Source organism: Aquarana catesbeiana, linkage group LG05 (assembly GCF_042186555.1).
Source record: "Aquarana catesbeiana isolate 2022-GZ linkage group LG05, ASM4218655v1, whole genome shotgun sequence".
NCBI classification, from domain to species: domain Eukaryota; kingdom Metazoa; phylum Chordata; class Amphibia; order Anura; family Ranidae; genus Aquarana; species Aquarana catesbeiana.
In genome coordinates, this window is record NC_133328.1 from 95,645,390 (window position 1) to 95,657,912 (window position 12,523).

General features: G+C 44.4%; 1 protein-coding gene across 10 annotated transcripts in view; it reads left to right on the top strand.

The window, feature by feature from the left end:
• KMT2C (lysine methyltransferase 2C) overlaps positions 1 to 12,523 on the top strand; it is a 454,559-nt gene that overhangs the window by 242,679 nt on the left and 199,357 nt on the right. For all 10 annotated transcript variants that reach the window (XM_073629967.1, XM_073629969.1, XM_073629975.1 and 7 more), the window contains exons 9-10: positions 11,272 to 11,386; positions 12,243 to 12,415. In XM_073629967.1, coding sequence (XP_073486068.1) covers positions 11,272 to 11,386; positions 12,243 to 12,415 — 288 coding nt within the window. The remainder of the gene's footprint in view (positions 1 to 11,271; positions 11,387 to 12,242; positions 12,416 to 12,523) is intronic.

Here is a 12,523-nt window from a genome sequence, read left to right on the forward strand (position 1 = left end):
TAGATGCACTTTAAATTGTGTGTTTTATTTTTATTTTTAAATGGGCTTCTTTAAGGTGTTTCACCCAAAGTCAACGCTGGCTGGTTAATTGGGTAATAGCTGTATATAAATCCAGGAAATAAATAATAGCTCCTCTACTGCAGTTATACCTTTTTCAAAATTATAAATAAATCATGAACTTGTCTTAAAGTGGAACTTCACCCAAAAGGGGAAATTCCATTTGTTTGCATGCTCCCCCACTCCACTGCCACATTTTCCACTTTTGGGGGGGAGGAGGAGAAGCTGGTACTTCGTTTTGACAGGTACCCACTCCTACTTCCCGTCAGATACACCTTGGTCCTAGTATTTGTAGCTGCTGACTTGACAATTATTTGAGGGAGCCTGCAGTTTTTCTTTAAGCAGTCATACATAATGTTTAACATTGGTGAAAAAAGAGACTGGTATAGAATCCTCTCCTAATTTTTTCTCCTGCATTATGAATGTTTAATGGGTATGTTCAATAAAGACATGAGAAATTAAAATTGTGTCATCAGCTTAACCGCTTGACCTCTGAAAGATTTAACCTCCCCCTCTTCATGAACAGGCTATTTTTTGCTTTTTGGCACTGCGTTACTTTAACTGACAGTTGTGCAGTCATTCAACGCTGTACACGAATCTTATATATTTTTTTCACAAATGGAGCTTTCTTTTAGTGGCATTTGATCACCACTGGGTTTTTTATTTTTTTGCGCTATAAAGGAAAAAAGACACAGTTTTGAAGAAAAACTATTTTTTAATTTCTGCTCTAAAAAATATCCATTAAAAAATCTAATTTATTCATAAATTTAGGCCAGTATGTATTTGCTACATATTTTTTGTAAACAAAAAAAATCCCAATAATCCCAACGTAGATTGATTGGTTTTCACGCAAGTTATAGCGTCTACAAACTATAGTGTATATATACTGGAATTTTTAATTATTTTTTTAATATACTAGTAATGGCAACGATCAGCTACTTATAGCAGGGCTGCGATAGTATGGCGGCCAATCTGACACTAACTGACACTTTGTGGGGACCAGTGACACAAATACAGTGATCAGTGCTAAAAATATACACTGTCACTGTACTAATAAAACTTTCTGGGAAGGGGTTAACATCTAGGGCTATCAGAGGGTTAAATGTGTTCTTAACCAGTGTACTGTGTGGTGTGTTTACCAAGGGATGTGCCTGTTTTTATTCCCTGCTTAGCAGGGAAACAAAAATCGGCACATCCCTGCTGACAGGACATAGCTCTGTATTGTTTACATACACAGTGCTTCTATCCTGTCTTCCTCATTGTCGATCAGCGGGTGGCGGCGGGCAATCATTGGCCGGCACCATCTGATCTGCTTGTGCTGTGACTACCTGGAAGTGTGGAGTCACATAATAAACATGTGATCCAGTACAGGAGAGCCACTTTGCCTCCATACTCCTATGTGTGGTGGTCTGCAAGCGGTTAAGAACATTGGGTTTGTCTATTATTGTGACTTAGATGAGGATCAAATCACATTTTATGGCAAATTACCGCAGAAACTAGTTGATTCTGATGGTGTTTACATACTTTTTCTTGTCACTGTTCATTTTCAGGTCGTGTCTTATGTAGTCTGTAAATTGTACACAACTGCACTTTTTAGATATTCAGATGTCCGTCAGGTTTTGTCTTCATCATCAAATAAAGGGCATTTAATATTTCTGTTATCCCCTCTCCCCTCTCAAAGCCCCAGTGCCATCCCTGATGACATAGACGGAACTAGACAACATCCCACTGTGACAAAACCGAGCATTCGTGCCTCACTAATTTTTTTTATGTATTTTTGGGAATGTTAATTAGCAGCTCTTGCAGTCTACAAAATGTTTTTTTTTAATATAATGTTCCCTATACCCCTGTGCATGTCATATAAAAAGCTCCCTGCTAGAACTCCATTGATCTGAATGATGACATGCACTGCATATTCGGTATAATTACAGAATTCAGTCTTTCACAAGTCTGTGTATAATTTCATTTCATTTCTGTAATTTTTTTTTATTAAGCCTAGAGTAGATTAAAATTTATACTGTCTGGGATTATTATTATGGCAAGTGGCACAAGCTTGAAACACACTCTTACATGCTTTGAACTGTGCACATCTTGTTTCTAACATAATTCATTTTATGCCATTTTTTCCACACATCTGTTTGCATAAAGCGAAAACAACGTTTTTAAACTACTCATTGATTTTATGCTAATTAGCATATTATAAATGTTAAATGAACATTGTCATGTTTTTATTTTATTTTTTTGTTATGTATTTTCTATGACTATTGTATTAAACTTTTATTTAAAGTGGTTGTAATCCCATTCATGAAAATGACCTGGGCACATATACAATGTTATATATGTTATATACAGATTTTTGTGACGTAAAAAAAATGAGACACAGATAAATCATTTCAGAACTTTTTCCACCTTTAATGTGACCTATAAACTGTACAGCTAAGTCGAACAACAAACTGAAATCTTTTAGGTGGAGGGAAGTAAAACTAAAAAACTAAAATGTGGTTGCATAAGTGTGCACACTTTTAAACGAATACTTTGTTGAAGCACCTTTTGATTTTATTAGAGCACTCTGTTTTTCTGGGTATGAGTCTGTCAGCATGGCAATATTTGCCCACTCTTCTTTGCAAAAACATCTCCTGTGCACAGCCCTCTTCAGATCACCCCACATATTTTCTTTCGGATTCAGGTCTGGGCTCTGGCTGGGCCATTTCAAAACTTTAATCTTCTTCTGGTGAAGCCATACCTTTGTTCATTTGGATGTATGCTTTGAGTCGTTGGAATGCTTAAAGATGAAGTTCCTCTTCATGTTCAGCTTTCTAGCAGAAGCCTGAAGGTTTTGTGCCAATATTGACTGGTATTTGGAACTGTTTATAATTCCCTCTACCTTGACCAAGGTCCCTGCTCCAGCTGAAGAAAAACAGCCCCAAAGCATGATGCTGCCACTGCCATGCTTCCCTGTGGGTATGGCGTTCTTTTGGTGATATGCAGTGTTGTTTTTCCGCCAAACATATCTTTTGGAATTATGGCCAAAAAGTTCAACCTTGGTTTCATCAGACCATAACACATTTTCCCACATGCTTTTGGGAGACTTTGATGTGTTTTTGCAAAAATTAGCCGGGCTTGGATGTTTTTCTTTGTAAGAAAAGGCTTCCGTCTTGCCACTCTACCCCATAGCCCAGACATATGAAGAATACGGGAGATTGTTGTCACATGTACCATACAGCCAGTACTTGCCAGATATTCCTGCAGCTCCTTTAATGTTGCTGTAGGCATCTTGGCACCCTCCCTGACCAGTTTTCTTCTTTTCTTTTCATTAATATTGGAGGAACGTCCAGTTCTTGGTAATTTCACTGTTGTGCCATATTTTCTCCACTTGATGCTGACTCTCTTCACTGTCTTCCATGGTATATCTAATGCCTTGGAAATTCTTTTGTACCCTTCTCCTGACTGATATCTTTTAATAATGAGATCCCTCTGATGCTTTGGAAGCTCTCTGCAGACCATGGCTTTTGCTGTAGGATGTGACTAAGAAAATGTCAGGAAAGACCTACTAGAACAGCTGAACTTTATTTGGGGTTAATCAGAGACACTTTAAATAATGTCAGGTATGTACTGATAACCATTTAAAATGAGTTTGAATGTGATTGTTTAATTCTGAACACAGCTACATCCCCAGTTATACGAGGGTGTACACACTTATGCAACCACATTATTTTTTTTATTTTCCCCTTTCGTCTTTCAGGACAGCCACCATGAGAGATAGTCTCCTCCTCTTCCTCTTAGGAAACACTGCGCCAGCCCATAAATTCTCACTTCCCCCTGCCAGACCTCAGTATTAGTGTTTCCTCCGGTGGGGAGACACTGTGCAAGGAACCAGGCTTTTCAGTCAGGGGACTGTGGCTGTTATTTGTTTTTTTTGAGCCTGTAAATGGGAGCAGGGGCTTCCTATGGGCATGGGGGGGACTTACCCCTCGATTCGGTGGCCACCACTTCCTAGCTGAGCGCAGCTTCAGGCTGTGGGGGTTCCCTATCGCGGTCACAGGGCTGCAGCAGGCTGGCGTCCGCCCTTCCTGTATACTTTACAGGCCGCTCTCTTTTTGGAACTAGGCGGGCCGGACGACGGGCGACGTCATTTCCGGCGGAAGGGCGGGGGCTTGCCTTTGACCCGCGGCTTCCGGTTCCGGGTCGCAGGGTTGATAGGGAAGCCAGGCACAGGCTGGAGACGAGTCTGGGACGCGCACAGGCAGCGTTGGACTCGGTAGTAGCAACCACCTGCAAGTCATGTCAGAAGCGGATGCTCAACCAACGGACACTACCTCCAGCCTTCCTAAGGTAAGAGTGCCTTGGGGAAAAGTACTCTTTACCTAGGATTGTCCCTCCATGTATGGTTCCTGTCATGGGGGGGCAGATACCCTGGGTGGTCAGGGGAGGGAGGCTCAGATCCCCATAGATGAAGGAGGGTCTAGTGCACTCCCAGGGTTGTATCCTTGTTTTTTAAAAAAAAAAAAAAAAAGTGACAAAAATGTTTGTTTTTCCTTTCTTGTATTTCAGAAAGCTACAGAAAAATCTAAGTCTACCCATAGCTCTAAGAGGAGGTGTGCCTCTTGCAGGGACACATTAGGGGAGGCATGGACAAAGGTCTTGTGTAGGGAGTGCATAGACTCCCTTGTTAAGGAGAGGGACTCTGAACAGGAGTCAGGACTTGCAGCCTCAGTTAAAGAGCTCTCGTCCACCTTTTCTTCATTTAAAGCCTTATTTGAAAGGTTTCAACCTCCCATTAGTCCAGCTCCCCAGGATACAACCCCGCCTCAGGCGCAGGTCTCTGCTCCTGCCCAAACTGCAACTTCAGTTAGGGCAGAGGAAGCTCCAGGGCCTTCCGGAGTGGAACTAAGACAGCCAGATAGTTCCTCCTCCGATTCCCAGGATGGTTCAGAGGGGGAGGACCAGGACGGGGAGTCCAGGAGATCCTCCAGATATAAATTATCCCTAGAGGAGGTAGAGGACCTCTTAGGGGCTATTTATACAACCCTCGGTATTCAGGAGGACAGGAAACCCCTGACCCTTCATGACCAGATGTACAGAGGCTTGGGGGAACAAAAGAGAAAGGTTTTTCCAGTTCATGAAGTACTGGTTGAAACTATCAAAAGGGAGTGGCAGGATCCCGAAAGGAAATCCTTTTTTTCTAGATCCTTAAAGAGGAGATTTCCGTTTTCGGATGATCCTACATCTATCTGGAATAAAAATCCCAAGTTAGATGCTGCTTTCTCCCAGGTTTCCAGACACACTGACCTGGCTTTTGAGGACATGGGGGCTGGAACGGCAAAAGAAACCATTCTGTCTTCTTTCCCTACGATTCTGCGGGGTATCGCCTACATAGCTGATGCCTCGGCAGAGTCAGTACGTATGACGGCCAGATCAGCGGCTCTGGCCAATTCGGCCAGGAGAGCCCTCTGGCTAAAAACCTGGCCGGGCGATAGCGCCTCTAAAGTCAAATTGTGCGGCATACCGTTAACGGGAGACCTTCTCTTCGGCCCAGGCTTAGAGACTGTCTTAGACCGCACAGCAGACAGGAAGAAATCCTTCCCGGTTAAGCGGAAAACCCCTGCACCTACAAAGAAGGGGTTTCCTCCGCAAAAGCGTAAAGAGACTCCAAAGCCGGAAGGGCAAAGGAAGTTCTGGGGTCAGAAAGGCAAGGGCAGAGGAGGGGCGATTTTTCGCCCTCCTGAACAGCCCCGTAAAAGTCAATGACTCCCCAACCATGGTGGGGGGAAGATTGGGCCCCTGAACAAGTCAGTGACATACAGGAGATTCCGTATGGAAACAATTTTCACGGTGAGAACACTGTTGCCCCGCAACTGCTTTATGGTATCCCTGGACCTAAAGGACGCGTATCTACACGTTCCCATAGCAGAAGCCTCACAGAGGTTTCTCCGGCTAGCGGTAGATCTAGGTGGAACATCGGTACATCTACAGTTTCAGGCGCTGCCTTTCGGGCTATCCTCCTCGCCCCGCATCTTCACCAAGGTCTTGGCGGAGGTGATGGCCTTTCTTCGGCTCCAGGGAATATCAGTGATAGCATACCTGGACGACCTGCTCCTGTTTGCAGCGTGTCCACTGCAGTTAGTCAGGGATCTAGAACTTACAAGAAGAGTTCTTACAGGTCTAGGGTGGCTAATGAACTTGGAGAAATCCAGTTTGATTCCCTCCCAGCGCATTACCTACTTGGGCTACCAGTTGGACTCAACACTACTGAGAGTGTTTCTTCCAAGAGAAAAAATACTAAAGCTGGACAGGGCAGTGGCTGGTCTCCAGTGCAGCAGTCGGGTCTCTATAAGAGTTCTGATGTCGGCCCTGGGTCTTTTGACCGCGACCCTCCCAGCAGTGCAATGGGCAGGTCTGCACTTTCGTCCCTTACAGTCCTTTGTCCTAAGGGTGTGGGATCACAGCCAGAGAAGTCTGGATGCCTTGGTTCAGGTCCCATCCCAAGTAAAGAGATCCCTCTGGTGGTGGAGGAGGGTCTCAAACTTGTCGCAGGGTCGTCTGTGGTTCATCCCAGTCTCTCAGGTGGTAACCACAGACGCAAGCGGCAGAGGTTGGGGGGCGCATCTGGGTTCCCTTGTAGCACAGGACACCTGGGAGGGAAACGAACTCAGAAGGTCGTCCAATTGGAAGGAGCTGAAGGCAATCGGGCTAGCACTCAGGTTCTTCAAAAAGGAGTTACAGGGCCACCATGTACAGGTGCAGTCGGACAACTCGTCCGCCGTAGCTTATGTGAACAAGCAGGGAGGCACAAAGAGCGGAGTATTGCTGGCATTGGCATCAGACATTCTGAGCTGGGCCGAGACTCTCACTCTCTCACTCTCAGCAGTCTACCTGAGAGGAGAAAAGAATGTGATAGCAGACTTTCTCAGCCGAACCAAGCTGAGAGAGGGCGACTGGATCCTCAACCAGGAGGTTTTCAATCTCATCTCAGAGAAGTGGGGTCCTCCAGAGGTAGATCTGTTCGCGTCAAGAAACAACGCGAAAACCCCTTGTTTTTTCTCCCTAAACAGAGGGGAGGGAGCACGAGGGGTCGACGCATTGATCCAGGACTGGCATTTCAGAATCTGCTATGCCTTCCCGCCCCCAGCGTTATTACCAGCAGTTCTCAGGAAGTTTCAGATGGAAAACACGTCCCTGATTCTGGTAGCACCACATTGGCCAAAGAGGGCTTGGTTCTCAGTACTCAAGCAGCTAGCGGTCGAACCTCCCTTATTCCTGCCACCTCGAGAGGATCTCCTCTCACAGGGCCCAGTCCTCTGTCCACAGGTTCACCAATGGCAGTTAGCGGCCTGGCTACTGAGGAGGGTATGCTGAGAGCTAGGGGTTTTTTTCTGAGAAATTAATCTCCACCCTCCTCAATAGCAGGAAGAAGGAAACACGCCAGATATATAAAAAAATCTGGGTACGTTTCAATAAATGGTGTGCAGAAGGCTCCCTTGCGGTACATAGTCCCACAGCTGTGTTGGAATTCCTTCAGTGCGGGGCAGACAGGGGTTTATCCATAAGTACCCTTAAAGGTCAGGTGTCAGCACTTAGTGCTTATTTAGAGAATCATCTGGCCACCAACCCCTGGGTGGTCAGATTCTTTAAGGCTCTGTCTAGACAAAGACCGGTTCAAGGTCCTCCCTTTCCCAAGTGGGACCTATCGTTAGTTTTGCAGGGCCTGACGGGAATCCCCTTTGAACCTTTAGAGGAATGTCTACTAAAGGATCTTACGTTAAAAACAGTTTTTTTGGTAGCAGTGACAACTGCCAGGAGAGTCAGCGAGATTGAGGCCTTATCTGTTAGACCTCCTTTTTGCGTTATTTTTCCAGATCGGATCATCTTTAAGACCGATCCAGCATTTTTACCTAAGGTTGCTTCTGGTTTCCACAGAAGTCAGGAGGTAGTTTTACCCTCATTTTGTCCCAACCCCTTGGGGGAAAGGGAATTAAAATTTCATTCTTTGGATGTAAGGAGATGTATCCTTAGATACCTAGAGCTGACCAAGATGTTTAGAAAGTCAGACTCTTTATTTGTTTTGTTTTCTGGGGCCAGAAAAGGATGCAAAGCGTCTCGACGCACTATTGCCAGATGGCTCAGAGTAGCCATTGGCCAGGCCTATACATTGGCAGGGAAAGAAATCCCAATGGGTATAAGAGCACACTCTACTAGAGCTATGGCAGCTTCGCAGGCAGAAAGGGCTGGAGCAACGCCAGAGCAAATATGCAGGGCTGCAACATGGTCCAGCTACTCCACTTTTGTAAAGCACTACAGAGTGGACCTGGTGTCGGCTAGTGAGCAAGCCTTTGGGCGAAAGGTATTGCAAGCGGTAGTCCCACCCTAAACTGGTAAGTGCTCGTTTATCCTCTCATGGTGGCTGTCCTGAAAGACGAAAGGGGAAAATTAGAGTTACGTACCGGTAACGTCTTTTCCAGTAGTCTTTCAGGACAGCCCTAGTTACCCACCCGAAATTTTTGGGGGGGTCTTACAAAAGACCAGAACGCAGCATGATAATGATATGGAATAGTATGTTATTAATGTGTTCTTGTGTCTCCCCAGCTGACCGGAGGTAATCTCGGAATATACTGAGGTCTGGCAGGGGGAAGTGAGAATTTATGGGCTGGCGCAGTGTTTCCTAAGAGGAAGAGGAGGAGACTATCTCTCATGGTGGCTGTCCTGAAAGACTACTGGAAAAGACGTTACCGGTACGTAACTCTAATTTTTTTTTAATTCCCCTTCTCCCCTTCTTAAAAGATTTCAGTTTGTTTTTCAACTGAGTTGTACAGTTTATAGGTCACATTAAAGGTGGAAAAAGTTCTGAAATGATTTATCTTTGTCCCATTTTTTTTTTTTTTTTTTCCCAGGTGTGTAGACTTTTATATCCACTGTATCTGTAGTGTTTACTGCTCTCTTTCCAAAGCTCCTGAGTGTCGTGTCTTTCTACTGCTCTGTTCCTCTGTTATCAGCATGATAACTTCTGACAAGCTCTCTGACGCGGGAGATAAAAGCAGATAAAAGAGATAAATTTGTGTCGGGGGGGGGGGGGGGGTGTGGGGAGACTTAGAGATAGATCAGCAGCTTGCTTGTCTATTCGGACTGCAGCTCTGCAAGTTCCTTCGTTCATCTGCCTATGTGGAGGGGGATTGTATGCCTTTTCTCCAATCAACTCTCACTTGTAACATGATGTGCACTTTCTAAAGAATGTAGAAAGGGAGAGACTGCAGACTTTAATCACTTGCCGCCCGCCATATAGCAGAATGACGGCGGCAAAGTGGTTTCAATAACCTGACTGGACGTCATATGACGTCCGCAGGATAGTGAGCCGCGATCGGTGTTGCGGGGTGTCAGTCTGACACCCCCGCAACACTGATCTAGGTAAAGAGTCCCTGACGGAGACTCTTTACCACGTGATCAGCCGTGTCCAATCACGGCTGATCACAATGTAAATAGGAAGAGCCGGCGATCGGCCTTTCCTCACTCGCGTCTGACAGACGCGAGTAGAGGAGAGCCGATCGGCTGCTCTCCTGACAGGGGGGATCTGTGCTGATTGTTTATCAGCACAGCCCCCCCTCGGATCCTACCCAGGACCACCAGGGAAGCCGCCCAGGACCACCAGGGAAACCAGCCACACTAGACCACCAGGTATGCCCCCTAGACCCCCAGGGGAAATACTAATCAGTACAAAGGCAGCTGCCAATCAATGCCCAGGCAGCTGCCAATCAGTGCCCACTCCAATGTCTACCAGTGCCACCAGGGATGCCTATCAGTGCCGCGTATCAGTGCCAATCAGTGCCACGTATCAGTGCTCATCAGTGCCACCCATAAGAACCTATCTTTGCAGCCTTTCAGTGCCCATCAGTGTTGCCTATCAGTGCCCATCAGTGCCACCCATGAGTGCCCATCAGTGCTGCCTATCAATGCCCATCAGTGCTGCATATCAGTGCCAACCATCAGTGCCACCTACCAGTGCCCATCAGTGCCTGTTCATTGGTGCCACCTCATCGCTGCTGCCTTATCAGTGCCCGTCAGTGCCGCCTTATCAGTGCCCATCAGTGAAAGAGAAAATTTACTTATTTACAAAATTTTTAAACAAAAACAAAAGCAAAATTTTAATTTTTTTCAACATTTTCGGTCTTTTTTTATCTGTTTCGCAAAAAATAAAAACCCACAGAGGTGATCAAATACCACCAAAAGAAAGCTCTATTTGTGCGAACAAAATGATAAAAATTTAGTTTCGGTACAGTGTAGCATGACCGCGCAATTGTCATTCAAACTGCGACAGCGCTGAAAATTGGTCTGGGCAGGAAGGTGTCTAAGTGCCCTGTATTGAAGTGGTTAACATGTTAACAATACATATGGGGACGCATCTATGATGCTCAGTCTGCAGAGGATGCTGGGCTTTTAAATAAGAAAACCCAGCACCACCTTCATGGCAGAGCTAATTTGAACAAACACTGCATAGAGAAAAATAGGGGCATCTATTTCTGACATTTCCTTTCCTTAGAAAATGTCATTCTGATTTAAAGTCTTCAGTATCTCCTGAGTCATGGACTTGTAACTGGTAGGCTGAAAAGAAGTTTAAACTGTCCTTTGACTTCACCTGCAGCATAATTGTTCTAGTCTATCTCAGCTCAAGTTTCCTTTAAAGGATAACTAAACACAAAAACAAGAATGTCATCTGTTACAGCATACCAGTCCTTAGATGTGGTGGCTGTTGAACTTGCAGAAATGCAGTGCCATTGCTGCTTTCTATGAGCTGAACTGAACGCACAAATAATGTTATCTTCCTTCTGCAAATTATTTATCCCCCCCAATCTTTATTTTAATGGAGAGATGTATTTTGAAATCCAACCTGGGTAAACAACCATGGCTCCCTCTATAGATGCAGTAGAAGGAGCGAGGATTTCCACCCTAGGATAGGAAGTGTCATTTGTAGGATTACTAGTTTAAAATAAAGTTAAACAAGCATGGAGAAAGAAAACAAATGCAGACACCACATCTAAGAACTGGTAAACTGCACTATATTAAATATAGTAAAAAACCCATCTTTTCAGATCCGTAATCTAGAGCCGCTAAATTTCAACTTGCTGTAATATGATTTTTGAAATGACTTTTCTTATTGGTTATGTTATGTTCTTTGCCCTTTCTCTACCACGTGATCCATGTTGAAACTATGATTTTGTAATCTAGGGACTCTGGCGATGACACCAAGATGCTTGTCTGTGACACTTGCGATAAAGGTTACCATACTTTCTGCTTGCAGCCAGTTATGGACTCAGTACCAACAAATGGTTGGAAGTGTAAGGTGAGTTGTTGTTTTTATAATGGGTTATTTTGAAGAAAGATTTATGCCATAAAGTGGCCGAGTTATGCAATGCCTTTACATTTTCGCTGATGCCTTTCATTTTCAAAATGTTTGGCTCTGTCACTTAAAAGCAAAAGCTGCTTTCAGGTATGAACCTAGGTTCCTGCACATACCTGCAGTTCCTGCCTCTGTGGGCAGTTATCCATTGATTCAGATTGGGCAAAGATGTGGAACTCTTGGCAATGTTGATGCTTGCTTTAAAAAACATTTCTTTTGACCATTCTGAGCATAGCAATGGGCAAATAGGAGTATATAAAAGGCAAGAAGAAGTGGGAATGCTTCAACACTGCCAGGGCATGTAACCACATGATTCTGCCATAGTGACGGGGACTGTTGGCTACTGCAGGTATGAACAGGTACGTCTAGGTTTTTACATCTAAAATTATATATCTTCTGTTGTGTAAAGATTTTAAGTGTTTTATGGGTTAAGTAATGTTTTCCCTTTCATGCAACCACAATACCCACACTACTAGTGTGTAATTAACCCGCTGTTATATACATAAAGCCATAAAAGGCAACCATTATCAGATGATTACCAAGGACCCCTATGTGGTTGGATTTGTTGCCTTGCTTTACTGCCCCATTCAGGTTTTCTGCCATCAAGCATTCAGAAGTGTGGTATGGGAGATTTTAGAAAATTCCGGAAGTTTTAATTTGGGTCTGGAATGTGTCTGACTGAATCTACCTCATCAAATGCCATGCAGGAAGAGAGTGGTCATGGTTGGAGAAGGATAACATTAGAAATCCCATGTACAAAAGCAGCTGCTTCCTTTGAATTTGTTTATTTCTTTTGTAGAACTGTAGGATATGTGCAGAATGTGGTACCCGGACCAGTCACCAGTGGCACCTGAACTGTTTGATATGTGACAGTTGTTTCCTGCAGCAAATTAGCATACCTTGCCCACTTTGTGACAAGCCTCTCCAGCCAGAACTGCAGAAAGACATGCTTCATTGTCAGATGTGCAAAAGGTAACATTTACTTTGTTTTAGATGACCACTGGCTTTAAGGTGTTCTGTTTGTTCTTTTAATAAGTTCTAAAAGATAGAACTAAAAAACTTACTACAGAAGGCTGTAGG